We start from the raw sequence: 15,848 nt of genomic DNA, 5'->3' as shown, positions 1-15,848 counted from the left end.
GGAGCCTGGGGCCGCAATAAGACACCCCCTCTGTCTCCCGCTCCCAGCGCTTTCTTACTCTGCAGATCTTCCACTAGAACACGTCACCTCACAGGGATGCAGGAAAGCGTGATCCAGTGCAGAGAAAACACCCTACAGAGGTGATGAGGACAGCGAGTTTCCCAACTGGATCTCAACACAGTCAGGGTTTAGGATACCAACGGAGGCTTTTGGCTGCTCTCTCTTGGGGGATGGAGTATTTCAGAAAAGTCCCTGTTAACTGCATACCAAAGATCTGGATTCATGTGGGAGGAGGTAATTCCCCAAAGGATCATCTACAGTTAATTCTGGGCTAAGCATGAGGCAGAGCCTCTGGTTGCTGGAGCACTGAGAATGGACACCTATGAAAGCACATGACTCTATTTATCTAAAGAGTAATTTTTCTGTAAACCACACTTCCTAGATAAATAATATAAACTTTCCGTTTGGACTCTAAGTCCCAGGTAGAATTCACTTAAAGCAACGGTGGTGACTGTGATGAATTAGCTGGCACTTGGGAGAGCCACTCTCCTGGGTGCCTGGGTGCCCTCAATCCTCGGCCTCGCGGGAGGGGAACTCGCATCAGTGAGGCCAGGACCGGGCAGAGCAGGGAGGCTCCATTTTCACAGACGAGGAGGACGACACCCACTCGAGTCCGCTGTGCCTTTCTCCAGGACCTCCTTCCTTTTCCTCTGTTTCTTTCCCCAAGACTGTACTTCCTCCCTCCCTTGGTCACAGGCCCTAATATGTTGTAACAAACATATATTTTAGAAAAGTTTAATTTTTGAATCAATCCTATTCTTAGTTGAAAAAGCAGATAATTAGACTATTTCTTAGTTTTGTATTACAGAATGAAAAAATTAACTTAATTCACTGGCCTCTTTTCTATAGACACTGAGAAGACTCCACACTCCCTGAGGATGGAACAGCACTCAGGTGCCTTTGTGGCGCGTCATGCAGTAGGATGATGAAGAAAGTGGGCGAGGGGCTCACTGGGCGCAAGGGGAGGTCAGAGTGGAATAAACTACCCGATAGTCCCGAGTCGGCCAACAGTAATGCCTAGCACTTCAGCCATGAGGCTGGCAGTGCTCACAGGCAGGAAGTGCAGCGAACACTGTGTACCTAGGAGTCTCTGCTTCCAGAGAGAGTCACACGTGTGACCAGAGGCTGGGGTTAAACCCAGAATGTGCTCCTGAATTATCCTCATTGCTTCTTTAAGGAGGAAGAGGAAGCTGACTGCTACAACAGTTTAAGACTGGGTACACGATGAGGCTGTGTTATTACTACTTGTGATGCTACCAGAAGCTGAAGTAGCAGCCACAGACAATGAGATGATTCAATCATCCAGGAAAAGACAGAACTTCACCAGTGAAGAATAACGTCGGTGGGGGAATTGAACACCACACAAATATGGTGCCAACAGGAGGCCAGGTGCTGCAGGAGGTTGGGCTACGTGGGAGGCCAACCCCAGTGAGGCAGCAGCAAATAGGAGGGCTTGATAACCAGTTTGGAAAAAAAATAACAGACCAGGAGGGAAGCTATGAGTAAGCCACGTACCTTCAGGCAAGTGGCAGCCTGAGGATGACCCCTCGTTAGTGATTAGGGTCAGATGAGGATAGAGACACGCCAGGTAAACTGTGACACGTGACAATATTTCCCTGTACTTTTCCTGTAACTTGTCTGCAAGCCTAAAATTTAATCAAAAAGTTACGAAAATCTTTAAAAATGCTATAACGAATGACTTCTTTGTGGCATTCATTATTGTTCCATTCATGAAAGATTAACTGCATGTAAACTGTCCAACTTCCATAAACAGCTGGAAAACAGAAAAAAAAAAAAGAAACAGCTGTTTTCGGACATTGGGCACTGGGTACTGCTGAGAGAAGGGGAATCACTGCCCAGCTCCTGGCCTGCAGTCAGTTTCCTGCAGACCCGGCTGTGGTGGGGGAAGGGTATCCAGACAGAGCCCAGCAGTGCAGCTAGAAGAGGGGACCAATCGGAGTGACATGGAAGCCTAGGTGGCTAGAATCTGCAGGGCAGAGAGGAGAGGGCTTCCAGGGTCTGCAGGGGAGGCCCCTCAAATCTGCTTGGGGGTGGCGTGAAAACCCATGAGGGTGGGGAAAGAACCACTGAAAGGCCAAATAATTCCCAGAGCTCACAAAAAGAACTGGGAGAGTTTACAGTCCCTAAAGAAGAAAGGACTAAAATCAATGACCTAAGCTTCCATCTTAAGAAACTAGAATCAGAAGAGCAAATTAAACTGAGAGTAAGCAGAAGAAATGAAGCAATATATATAAAAGCAGGTATCAATAAAACACAGAATGAAAAACAACAGAGAAACACAGCTGACTCTTAGACAACGTGGGTTTGAACTGCACGGGTCCACTTATACACGTTTTTCAATAAACACACACTGCAGTACTACAGAATTCAGGGTTGTGGAGACATGAATCGGAAAGGCTGATTTTTGACTGCGGGGGGTCAGGGTTGGTGTCCCTAACCCCTGTGTTGTTCAGAGGTCAATTGTACTAATGAAACCAAAAGCTGGTTCTTTGAAGAGGTACCTTTAGCCAGAAATAGTCATGAATAAGAGAAGTTGTATGTTACTGGTGCCAGGAATGAAAGAGAGGACATCACTACGGGTCACACAGATGTCCTTACCTAATTTTCTGCTGCCCTGATGTGGGTGTGCAGAAGCAGTGACACATGCCCCACCTGAAGCTACATGCACATGGAATTTAGCCTATATTGTGAATCTCTGGATTCAAAACGCTCATTCAAAGTTTCTAAACCTAAACCATGCGTAGACCTGAACATGACTGGAGTTCTCTGCTTGAACATTCATGATTGAAAACCAGGGTCCTGAGAGCTTCACAAAGAACGCCCTTCACACGTACCTTGTAGGCAATGCTGTTGAGTACTTTCATAGCCAAATCGGAAACATCTGGATAGGGATCCGCAGCCAGATGTAGCAAGACTCTCCAAATTTGAGTGTAAACACTATTGAATGAAACTCCTAGGAAAGAGAAATGGGAGCTGTTTTAACAACAAGGAGCTGCCGCTGCATGCTGGGGCAGCTTCTGGGGTAGCTCCCTCTTCTGAAGACCTAACCATGCATCAGGGGTGGACACTTAGAAGAGCTGGGGTTACAGGAAGCTCCGGTTTTGTTATCTGATAAGGGGCCCAGAGATTCAGAAATCCCAGGTGGTGAACAGGCTTGATCACACAATTTCACCTCCTGTGGCTGGATCTTTCTAGAAGGAAAAGTTAGAAAAGGGCAGGACTTCCTTTCAGGCCTTGGCTGCCTGGAGATTACTATCCAGCACTGGATTTAACGCCTAGATTTCTAGGAGCTGTCATGGCCCACCCGAGTGGAGAATGTTGGCTGAGTCCCCGTCCACACCTCCCTCTGCATTCATGGCCTGCTCTGGTCTCGGTGACTCACTGAGTCTTCTGCCCACGCTCCCCAGGACCTCCCCAGGCATCCAGCACCTCCCGAGTGTGCTCTCCACATTAGGGCCTGCCGAGTGCCTGGGTGCCAAGGCAGATGAGACGGGACATAAACACAGATGGGGTAAATCGTGGATCCGAAGGAAAGGTAAGGAACGTTTTTTTTTTTTTTTTTTTTTTGCGGTATGCGGGCCTCTCACTGTTGTGGCCTCTCCTGTTGCGGAGCACAGGCTCCGGACACGCAGGCTCAGTGGCCATGGCTCACGGACCCAGCTGCTCCGCGGCATGTGGGATCCTCCTGGACTGGGTCATGAACCCGTGTCCCCTGCATCGGCAGGCGGACTCTCAACCACTGTGCCACCAGGGAAGCCCAGGGAAGGAACATTTATGAGGGATGGGAGGCCACCCCCAGGGAAGGCGGCTCAGTCCTATTTAACCTCACCGTCCTAGCTGCAGGCATCACCCCAGGCTTTACAGAGGAGGACAGCAAGGCCTAGCATCCAAAGGATGAAGAGTTTGAATGCACGTGGCCGAATGAGGAGGCCGCCATATACCACTGCATCCTTTTTATTTGGGGGAAGCTGGACAATTGGTTTGTTGAAAAGCAAGTGCTTGTTCAACGACAGACAGGGAGTAACAGAGGATTTCGAACAAGCTGTGATCTCATGCCATCTGACCAGCCAGCCCCTAGTTAACAAAGTCCCTCTAATTATGAAGAATTTAAGCACAAGAAGGGCCACTGGAGGACAGTGTTTCCTGATGGACACCATTGTTCAAAGGGTTTTATACAACATTCAAATCACAGAAGAGGGATTGGACGAAGGTTTAGAGTAAAGGTCAGCTTCTCTTGTGTGTCCTACGTCGATGCTTATGGACAAGTCCTAGCTCACCGCACCCGACACCCTCTCATTTGTAACGGGAGGCGACAGGGTCCCAGCCCCCTTTCCACAAGGACTGTGGTGCCTACGTTTGCAGGGCCTGCCCGCTGTACGCCTGCCTGTTCACAGGGTGATGGAGCTGGAGGAGGCCAACCCCTCAATCGCATGTGGCGTGGCCGCATTCCCCAGGGGACCACCACACATAAAATACCTCCCAGTGAGCGTTCACAAAACTCCCGTCGCCTTATCCTTCCACCCTAGTTCTGGGAAGAGGAGCTGACAGCTGCTGCGGCCTCTCAATAATTCTGCAGGAGCACAGCTGCCTGCGCAGGCCAACCTCCGAGAGGCGGGGCCTGGAACGCACCTCCCGCCACCAAGGGTGAAGAGTGTTCTATGGTCAGAGCAACGCCCCATCAGGTACTCATTTGGCATGCGTGCATCAGCACCAGTTTGAGCACCTACTGTGTGCGAGGAAAGTCACTCTCGAAAGCTCGTGGCCCACAGGAATCAGGAGGGCACATCCAGGGACTTGGGTCTAGTATAAATTTGGACCTTCGTTTGGTGAGTAACGTCAGGCAGACGCACTCTTGCACAGAGGGGACCATGAGCTAGGGAACAGTCCACATGGAAACACACACCTGTCCTCCCTGCTGTCCTCTGCCCTACTCAGTGTAGAAACACAACAAAAACCTCTTGACTCTCAAATGCCATGGCTCATGACAGCTGCCCAGATTTACAAATTCTCAGGGCTGTTTGTCAAGGCAGTCGGAATCTCTTTGGGGAAATTTCCTAGAAGCTGCTTTCCTGTCCTAGCAGATCAGCTGCCATAGGAACCTGCTGCGGTGAAGGGCCACCAGGCCACTGCTATTTCTTGTCTCCCCAGAGGAGGAGGGTGGGAGAAGCCGCTCCACACTCACTCTGCAGACGGTCCCGATTCATGACGCACGGGGGAACGAGGCGAAGCACGTTCATGGACGTGGCTCACTCAGACGGGAGAACTGGCCCCACGGATGGGACGTTCCTACAAAGACCCCACACAGTCACCACAGCCACTGGGCAAAATTCTCTCCCCTCCGTTGTTTCTGAGCTCAGAGTGATCAGGGCAGCAGCCGACCTGTGTGACAAGAGGGCTGTGAAGGGCACAGTAAATCTGCTTGACTACAGATGACGGACCCGTGGTAACAGGTCCGTGGGGAAGTGGGGGGAACAGTGGGGGCCAAGGGGCCTCCTTACTAGGGTGATGGTCCAGGGCAGACACCTGAGCACACAAGGGCCTTAATCAAGGCACCTTTGGTATAAACGTGAGGAAGGGGTGCAGCGTGGCACTGTGCAATGAGGAAGGGGTACTGTTCACTTTACAAAATCTCAGTTTTTATTACTATTGTTGACTCTCTTGCAGAAGATTTCGACTTTGATATCACTCTGCTTGTGATTCAACAGGGAATTTTTAAAAATCTAATTTTTGTAGTGTCCTTGACCACAGTGAATGGTATACGATTTACTTGTGAAAACACAGAACAGGGACCTGGAATTGCTGTCTCCACGTCACTGCTCTCCTGGGGCTGGCCACCACCCCCCAGCCTCTCTGTTCTGTGAACTGTCCTGGTTTTACATCTGCTGTCTCCAAATCGGAACGTTCTGAATCTGTGCAGCACAGAGCTCGGGCCTCTGGAACGACGAGAACGCGGGTGTAGCCCCCGTGGGGATGGGGGGTACCGCTGGGCTGAGCCAGCTCAGACAGGGTGCCGTGTCTGGCACTTGCCAAAGTCCCCATAAGCGCTGAGAGCCTATTTTCATGTCTAGACTAAAAGTAATAAAAGATCATAACTAATGGTTTTAGGATTTATTTTTCAGAGCAATGGCCACAACTTTCTAAATAGCACTGGACTCAGGAAAATTTGCTCAGAGCTTTGTGGTCAACTCTGGGCCCCAGAGTCCCCGGGGGCTGGCAAGGCAGCTTGGAGAAGGAAGGTGGAGCCCCCTGGAGGCAGGAGCTGTCACTTGTGACCTGTTGCCTGGGTCTCAGGGGTCACCAACCCTGACGCTCTATCGCATGATGCGGGCCCGGGCGCCTCCCTGGGAATCAGCTCCCAGGGCCTGGGGCTTCTGCATTTCCCCTCTTGGTGACCCTGACTCTGAGCCCCTCTGGGAGGGTCCTAATCACGTCCTCCCTCGCCTACTGGACAGAGCCCTGGCTGGACTGGGAGGTGTGTTTGCACAACCCTTTCAAGGGGCTCCCCTGTGTCTCACCTGGGGGACAAGGTAAGACAAAAGCACCAGGGCCCCCCCTTCCCCACTCTTTGCACTCCCACCTCTGGACATCAGGAATGGGGTGAGGCTCAGAGAGGGAGGGAGGGAGGGAATGAGGGGCATGATGGTGACGGGTGGACAGGTGAGGGACAGAAGGGCAGGTGATGGAGGGAGGAGAGGCTGCCTGCTACACACAAGAGCAAGAAATAGCAGCTTTACCAAACCTGTTGATCAAGATGGCAACTTCACGGCCCGATGTGATGCCGCAGGTTTAGTGTGCAACACGAAGGCGTCTGATGGGTCAGGGAGGGCCTCCTGAGACGCCGCAGAATGCCAGCGTGGAGAGGAATGGGCGAGCACTGCTGTGTGGAGAGGCGGGTGCGGGAATGTGGGATAAAGGCAGAGGTGTCCAGGCCTCATTCGGGGGCCAGTGGCCAGCCTGGGGTGGTGGGCACAGTGGGCGGAGCTATGGTGAAGGCCAGGCTGCTCTCAGAAGGAAGGTCTTGAGTGTCAGCCACAGCTTGGACTTTACAGGAAACGAGTTTCTGCAAAGGCATCAGCCAGACAGTGGTCCGTGCAGAGCTGATGTTGGGGGGATCTGCTCTGGACAGGTGGTGGGGTGTGAGAGCCAAGGCCAAGTCCTGGGGTGGGGGGCCCGGAAATGGAAAGAACTGACTGGGGACACACATGGAGGTCAGGCCAAATGGCTGAGTGGGTGAGAAACGTGCGGAGGGAGACATCAAAGAAGATTCCAAAAGGTGGTGACAGAGCTGGGTCCCAGTGCAGATTCACAGACATTGGGCAGATATGCTTAGGCACATGGAGAAATGCGTGATCAGGTTTTGCCCCTGTGGGGGGACAGCACCTCGCTCAGCAGGCGAGACCTCGAGTGCTTTAGAGACAGTGGGGATGGAGGGGGAGCCTGGGAGGGGCTAGTTTTCTGGGAGAAGATGGCAATGAATGGATGTCCTAGGTTGCCATGGTTTTGAAAACCTCTTTTGCAATATTCAAAGAGGCTAGAGATTGCTGTTCTTTAGTTGAAATGAAAGAAAAAATTGACTTTAAACAGGCGAATGCTGCAAGTAATGGGATTCGGTGTAGGCTATGAATTTTAAACACTTATGTAAGCACCGCGGTTTCCAGGTGGACGCGCGCACTCAGGTGCACAGCTACTTTGTCTCCTTAACGCTCCTTCCAGCTCCAGCTCATTGTGAAACTTTCCCACTGAAGTTTTCAAAGATATGAACCACATACAGATAAAATTCAGTTTTCTCCAGTAAAAAAATGTTCAGGAGTCAGGTTTTGTGTGAAGGAAGGAATCAGTGACGTGGCTCTCAAGTCCCTGGAGGACATGGAAGGCGGCAGGGGTGGGAGGTGCGGGCTGTACCCTCCAATCTCATGTGGCGTCAAAGAAACACCGATTCTTCACCCCTTACATCCCCAATCCAGGGCCAAGGACAAAAAGATCCCCCTTTCTGGGTCGTACTGCTGGGGGTGGGGACCAGCTCTGGACTCTACAGTCCATTCAGACCTTTATGGGCCCCAGACAGACTCGTCTTGTGGAATGAGAGTCCTGAGTCCTTTCTAGGGCCAACAGAGGGCCAGTCTTGAGGCTCATGGGTACCGCTGGCAAGCACGTTTAGACTGCCCTCCCCCTTCAGATCACAAAAACGGCAAGTCAGAAATATCTAACACTGTCACGTGATGCCAAGAGAGTGTGAGCTCTAAGGTAGAGGGATTATCATGGAAACAAGCAAACAACCAAGAACTGAATGTTAATGAAAAATAGTACCAACGAAATAGGAGGGTAACTAATACTGTAAATGATTGCAGGAGTGGGAACACAGGAGTCCAATGAACACGTGAGCTCAACCTCATCATAATCGAGGGACATACAAATTAAGACCACGAGGAGTCGGTTCGCTCACATCAGACGGGGTAGCCTGACCAGAACAGGAGTGAGCAGGGCCACGGGAGCTTGTCCTCCTTGGAACAGAGCCCTTTGTGGTCAATCTCCCTCCACGTGGAGCTGTCAGACCCCACATGTGTCAGGCTGCAGTGTGTCTGCTGCGGCCCACACCCGTGCACATTATGGGGGTGCCTGCTGTGTACCAGGCACGGGGTGTGGGGGTCTGTGGCAGGAGACAGGACAAAGTTCCTGCACTCGTGGCTCTGACCTCCTGAGCAGAGATAGAACCGAGCTGAATAAATGAGATCCTGCATCATAAGTCTGCTGGGGAAAAGTTCTCAGGACAAAAGCAAACAGAGAGGGAGAGACTCAGAGCGACTGCAGAAGGCTATTCTGGATTGGGGTGGGAGGAGCCTGGAAGACTTCTTTTAAGGTGACTCTGGAGCAGGACTGTGATTGGACTGAGGAGCAGCCTGTGAGGTGTCTGGAGGCGGAACCCTGAAGCCAAGGGGAGGAGCCAAGGAACCCAGGAGCCCAGCACTGCCAGGTACAAGGGGGAGGGCAGGAGGTGGAGCTGGGGCCAAATCCTGAATTTGCTTTTTAAAAAATGAGAAAAGGGCTTCCCTGGTGGCGCAGTGGTTGAGAGTCTGCCTGCCGATGCAGGGGACGCAGGTTCGTGCCACGGTCCGGGAAGATCCCACATGCCACGGAGCGGCTGGGCCTGTGAGCCATGGCCGCTGAGCCTGCGCTCCGTGACGGGAGAGGCCACAACAGTGAGAGGCCCGCGTACCGCAAAAAAAAAAAAAAAAAGAGAAAAAAGAAAATGAGAAAAGAAGGAAAAATCAGAGCAAGGCTACTGTCCGTTAACAGGAGAATGGACAAGTGAATTGCAGCAGATCATGAAAGGGTGTGAACAAGACTCAGGTGACCAGTGTGGACACACAGCCCTCTGGGCAGAGTGAGGACACAGGATGTGTGGCGCCATTCACATGACATTTAAACCCTGGGAAAGGGCGCGAGTCCATGGGGATCCACAGCCAGAGAGTAAGTGTGCAGGGATCCTGAGCAGGGAACCAGGAGGGGCTCTGGGCGCTTTAACTCTATCTGTAATTCCTTAAATTGGGAACAAAACACACACGGGGAGGTGTGTCACATTAGTCTACGTTTTTATGCATCTACAGCATTTCCTAGTATTATGTAAAGCTTCAGATGAGGCCTGGTAAAGCACCGGGGTGCCAAGAACAAGCGCAGAGGGGCTGTCTGGTTGAGTCCTATGTGTGTTACCGGTGACACAGGGTCGATATGGTTGGTCATGCAGCGAGGACATGCGGTGAATTCCCACCGCTCAGCGAGCCCAGCAGCAGAACCAGGGGCTCACCACTCAAGGCAGAACACGAGACGACGCTGACCCTTCACTCAAATTTCAATTTCCAGGCAGCCAAGTGTGAAACTGCTGGACTGGCTGAAGGCGAAAGCACACAGGGGGCCCTGGATGGGGGTGATGGGGGGTTCCAGCCAGGGAACTTGAGAAGGGAAGGGCTGTCTGCGGCCCTGGAGCAGGGCTCTGACCTTGGACCTCGTACACGCATTCTCTGGGGGACCCTGGGCACCACTGGAGGCCACTCTGCCTACTGGATGCTGGGAGCCCCCTTGTGCCCTGGCCGTGACACACCAAATGTCTCCTGGGGGCAGAACCCCCCTGCTCTGCAGCACTGGGAGTTCTGCAGCCTTTCCAAGCGACAAGGCCGGCTCGCCCAGATGGCCTGGATCAGACCAGTAACCAAGGGCGGGGGGTTCCTGCTGCCACAGCAAGACGCTCCTCACCTCCTCCTACCCCTTCACTTTACTCTCCCACTGAGCGTGTCCCAGCACCGTCCACTTGGGCGGGAACCCATGGGTGCTGAGGGGACAGGTGGAGACGTGGAGGGGTGGGACTCACCGATGAGGGAGTTGAGGGAAGAGTAGGAGCTGACTCGGCGCATCTTGTCGATGGTCTCAAAGGACAGGATGTACTCCTCGTTCTCGGGGCTGCCCAGGGTGCTGCTGGCGCTGCTGCTGGTGCTCAGGTTCCCAGGGGAGAAGGCCACCGAGCCGCCGGCTGGTGGGGCATCGCCACGGGCAGAGCGTCAGTTAGCACACCCACCCCCGCCTCCCCTGGGGCTGGGCTGCTGGGCACGGGGTAGGGGGGTGCTGCGGGGCTCAGGAGCGGCTGTGCCCAGAGGTGCTGCAGGATCATCACTGGCCACCCTGGGGGGTTGACCCACGACTTCTGCTCACGCCCAGGCGAGCAGATGGCAGGAGGGGGCAGGGGCACATCTAATAAAAGGTCCCAGAAGATGACCCACAACCACCCGACTCGAGCACCCAGCCTCTGGGGTCTTACATTCTTCTGTCAGACTCAGATTTTGCAAAGATTTGTTCAAGCTTCTAGCCGTGGTGACGGCGCGGATGTTTCCGTAGGAGCTCACGGAGCGCAGTCTGGGGGTGCAGGGGCTGTCCCGCACGGGGGTCAGACTCCCACCCTCTGGTAGGAGAGAAGGAGAGAGAAGAGTTAATGGTGGGCTCAGGTGGGAGGCGGCCAGACGGCAGGTGACAGTGGCTTTTACCTGGATGATGTGACGCTACAACAGGGCCCTTCTGCTCAGCAGGGTCTCTGACACATGTATGTTGGGGTACAAAGCTGGACAAGGTCCTGACTAGGGTGAGGGGAGCATGGGAGCAGATGACCATGACCCACGCTTGGCGTTTTGTGAGAGTTCAACTACAGAGGTCCACATGGGTCTCCAAGAACCATACCAGGTGCTCTGGGACTTGCCTGCAGCCGCTGCCCAGGGTAGCACCAGGATGGCCACCTCCTGGCTCAGCCCCCCGCCTTCCCACTCACCAATCCCACCCTGCCCAGGCCCGCCAGCCGTTTCCCTTCCCCGATGTACTAAACGCAGCAATGGTCTCATGGCTGATCACAAGCGCTCTTTCCTGAAGACACAGCTGTCTGAGGGAGGGGGCAGCTCAAGATGATGAAATATAAATTCGGTAAAAAGGACAAATGTGAGACAAGCAGCTGCCTGACGTGACACTGACGTGAGGACTCATCAGGGGAAGAAAGAGAATGTGCCTTCCTATAGCCCCTATGGCAGCACTTTGTACCCTCCAAGATTTCCATGCTTTGATTTCCAAAAAGGGTAAAAAGGAAAGAAAACAGTCAGAGGGTCAGTGTGGCCCCCTTTCCTGCCCTTTCTATTCTGGGAAGATGGGAATTGCAGATATCTGAGTAGCCCTGACTTGACACATGGGCTCAGGACCTAGCAGAACGAGGGGCCTGCTGACAGTCCTGACCAGGGTCCCCTGGGCCAGCGAGCCGCATGGGCTCCACCTCAGTGCCGTACCCCTGGTGGCTGTACCTGTGGTGGCTGGAGAGGGCAGTGGGTAGTTCTTCTCCTCTTCCATGAACTGCAGGGCCACGGTGCAGAAATTGCTTTCGTATTGAACGACAAGGTGACTCAGAGCCACCACCAGTTCCTGCCGGGAGGAGAAAGGACAGCGACACTGACTTGGGGCTGGGAGACAACTCAGAGTAGCAGTGAGATGTACATGTTGGCGCTGAGTGCTTGAGCCACTGTGGGGGGCCGTGGGACAGACAGCACTCGGCGCCAAGACAGGGGCTGCGCCCTCAACGCAGCACTCTTGAGCCCCCGGCGTGAGCAGAAACCTCTGAACAAGCCATGTGGTCAAGATCAGGGCCTCCGAGGGATGCCCCGGACACCCGGCAGAGAGATTGCTGACCACTAGGTGTGAGAGGGGGGCCTTGTAGGGATGCAGGCTGAGGACACCCCAGAGCGGGATGGGGAAGAGCCCTCACGGCTTCCCATGGTCAACACCGTGGAGAGCTACCTGAACCCTGGGCATTAAGGCAGGATACCCCGGACAGTGTAGCACGCTCTTCTACTAAATGTGAAATTTTCAAAGATAGATTACTTTCCAGCCCCCAAAAGGGTAACAGTAAAGTTCTACATGACTTCAGGCCAGTTGCCTCAGTCCAAGGAGAAGAATACAATTTACCTCTTTTGGGGCAGTTGGTGCTATGACCTGAGTACCTGGAGATCCTAAAAGTCACGGGAAATAAAACTGGATGTCGGTTTGCACTACTTTTCCCATCACTATTCAAATGGTTTCCACAACTTTATTTTACTTTTTAGAAAAATACTTAGCAGAAGACCAAGGTCTGAGAGCCCCTTCTTGTTCCGTGAATCCCCCAGACCCCCAGGGCCAGGAGAGCTGTGCCGAGGTGCTGATAAGCTGGGCTCGGATGGGGCCCCCGGGTCCTCTCTTCGGCCGCCCCCTTCTCTCCTGAGAGGGTCTCTCCCACCTCAGCCTTACGCACTCCTTGGCCTTCCCAGCACATGTGTGGGTTTTACTCCCAAACCTACCTTTTCAGGTCCCATCTCTGAGTTCCAGGCTGGCCCTTCCAACCACTGACCATGTGTGTCCACCAAGTGCTCTCCAAACCCCAACTCGACCTGCCCAGGACCTGCTGCCCACTCCTTTCTGTTCAGCCCTTGCTGGGGACCCTCGGCTTGTGCCAGGAGCAGAAATCTCTGGTGGCTTCAGTTAGACCCTTGAATCATCCTGACCCATCTCTCTCTCTGGCGATCCGGATGCCCACCCAGTGGGTCTTCTAGTCTAACAGGCGCTGAGTAACAGGCTGTCGAGGGACTGCCCGCCAGCCCCTCCCAGCGAAGATGAAGCCTGAGCCGTCTTCAAAAAGCACAGGTTTTCCCTTCACTCTGAACTGGTGAAAGGGCTCAGCTGGACCTGAAGCAGATTCCCAGGTCTCAGACCGTTTGATCCAGGGACAGCTGTGAGGACAGGAGGCTGAGTGCAAGGCCCACATCAAGCAGCCGTGGGTCAAGCCCCTCCTGCTGGGCGGCAGCCATGGGCTCCAGCCCTCGGAGGTCTGCAGGCATGTCTGGCTGGGGCGCAGGCCGGGTATGAGGCTCGAGTTATTCTCAGACCTTGGAAGCAGATCAGCACGGCGACTCGAGCCCCTCCAGCCAGCAGCCTCACTCCCTTTCCCGGCAGAGTGGTCCCGCCATCTCCACACTCCAGCCGCCTGCTCACACTCGGACCAAGCAGGCCTCCCGCTCTGGGCTTTGGCACCTGCTGCCCCCTCGGCCTGGAAAGGCCGATGCCTCGCCCCGGGCTCCCGACTCTCTACCTTCACTCCCGACCTTCCTTCGGAGCAGGTCACCACCTGCCACATCACACCCTGGTCTGCCCTATCTCCAAGTACAAGTTCTGGAGGCCTGGTGACCTAGGGCCTGGCACACTGGCAGCGCTTAATAAGTATCTGCTGAATGAATGAAGCCTCTTCCCTTCAGATACACTATAATTTTTAACAAATGGTTTGATTTTTTAGGTGAGTTGTCGTCAGGATTCAGGGACATTACACCTGGGCACACACATGGCCCGAGGCGAGTCGGCTAATGCTCCTCTGTGGTCGCCTGGAAGGCTGGACCACACGCGTTCCCAGGTCTTTCCCCAGGGCCATCCCCACTCCACGTTTTCAACAATGAATTACTGGCTAACATTTGTTTTTGGCCCATGGCCATGGAGCATCAAACTCAGCTCCCAGGACGACAGAGCAGCGTTCTGGGGAAGGGAGCACATCTGCTCCGCCTGGACGCCCTCTGGGCTCGCCTGCGGGAGAAGGCGCCCCAGCCCTGGCAGCTCATCCTGCCCCGTCGCCTCCACCTGAGACGTCCTGGGCATCAATGGGGAAACACCCTCTGACGCCATTCATCAGTTTCGGCTGGAGTCAGATGTGTGTTAAGGGAGGAGGATGCCGGGTACTGCTCCTCTGTGTCTGTGGTTACTAAATAAATTAATGTAAACTAGAGATAAAGGATTCAAATGTGTCCCGCTTTCCTTGCTAAGGTAGACGGCACCAAGTAAGCTGCAGACAAGGGTCGCAGGGCTGGACTGGTCAGCCCTTGAGAACGGTGGGGTGACAACAGGATTGGGGGGGGTCACAAACCTGCTTCCCTGGCCTGGCCCTTCTTGATGAGGTGTGGGCAGCTTGCTGACTGGATGGACAGTCTGGATCGTGTACTTCCTGGACAAGCTCAAGTTCAAAATAATTTGGGAGGTTGACATGAATTTACTGACTCTTGATTTTATCAAGTAAACTCCTTAAACAGGTCAGCAAGCAAAAACCTTCCATCTCTGTCATTATGGCCTCCCCCAGGAAAGGAGGCTTTCATCGTTCAGGAGTCAACAGAGGCAATTTTTTTTTTTTTTGCGGTACGCGGGCCTCTCACTGTTGTGGCCTCTCCCGTTCTGGAGCACAGGTTCCGGACGCGCAGGCTCAGCGTCCATGGCTCACGGGCCCAGCAGCTCTGTGGCATGTGGGATCTTCCTGGACCGGGGCACGAACCTGTGTCCCCTGCATCGGCAGGCGGACTCTCAACCACTGCGCCACCAGGGAAGCCCAAGGCAATCTTTTTTACATTGAATACATGTGACTTTACGAAACCCTGCCACAATACCCTGACTCTTCTCATTTTGCCACGAGCTGGAGACACCAGCAGTTGCTTACAGCTGGGACTTCTTAAGCCTTAGCTAAGGTCAGCTCGTGGAGTGCAGTGCCCAGGGCCGAGTCCTGTTTCATACCCTCAGGTGCCCTAACGCTGGGTCTCCTGGGCCAGCAGGCTGGGCCTGTATTCCTCAGAGCACCATGTGCCACAACTGTCACCACGTGCTCTGGACAAAGACGGGAAAAGCAAGCTGCCAACAGCATTAGGATTCCGTGAAGAGAAGGAAGGCTCAGCCTCTGAGCTGGTGTCACTCACCCTATTAAAGCCTGGATCCTCTCTCCAACCCAAGGGCCTCAGTCTCCCTGAACCTCCGTGTTGCCCATGTTTCCATGGCAAACATAGCCCCCTTGACTTATTTAACAGACCTGCATTGCTGTCCGTCTCCCCATTAGAGAGTAAAAGCCCTGGAGGCAGTGATGGTCCCGAGGCCTGACACAGGACCTGGGACGTGGCAGACGCTCAGATGTGTTGAGAGAAGAACACGGTTACAGAAGGTGCGCTCCTGCCCGCTCCCAGACTCTCCCCCACTGCCCTCCCGCCAGCTCCACGCTCCAGCGCACACAGGATGGGCAGCCCCGGGCGCACCATGGTCTTTTGTGCTCCTGGACCTCTGCACATGCTCCTGCCTCACTTGCTCTCCCCGTCCCTTACCCATCCCTCACAACCCAGGCACGAGCTCCCCTCCTCCCCCTATGGGGCCAGAGCCCCTGACCTGGGCTGGCCTTTGGGGTGCTGCTCATTTACAAGGGC

At 53.9% G+C, this 15,848-nt stretch overlaps 1 protein-coding gene across 6 annotated transcripts in view; it reads right to left on the bottom strand.

The window, feature by feature from the left end:
• Positions 1-15,848, bottom strand: part of RPTOR (regulatory associated protein of MTOR complex 1) — a 346,981-nt gene that overhangs the window by 33,110 nt on the left and 298,023 nt on the right. For all 6 annotated transcript variants that reach the window (XM_049701469.1, XM_033438696.2, XM_049701471.1 and 3 more), the window contains 4 exons: positions 11,907-12,024; positions 10,889-11,029; positions 10,445-10,603; positions 2,916-3,034 (listed from right to left, as the gene is read on the bottom strand). In XM_049701469.1, coding sequence (XP_049557426.1) covers positions 2,916-3,034; positions 10,445-10,603; positions 10,889-11,029; positions 11,907-12,024 — 537 coding nt within the window. The remainder of the gene's footprint in view (positions 1-2,915; positions 3,035-10,444; positions 10,604-10,888; positions 11,030-11,906; positions 12,025-15,848) is intronic.

This window comes from Orcinus orca, chromosome 19, assembly GCF_937001465.1.
Source record: "Orcinus orca chromosome 19, mOrcOrc1.1, whole genome shotgun sequence".
Lineage (NCBI taxonomy): Eukaryota > Metazoa > Chordata > Mammalia > Artiodactyla > Delphinidae > Orcinus > Orcinus orca.
Note: the sequence above shows the minus strand (reverse complement) of the source record. Positions and strands in the feature narration are given on the sequence as shown.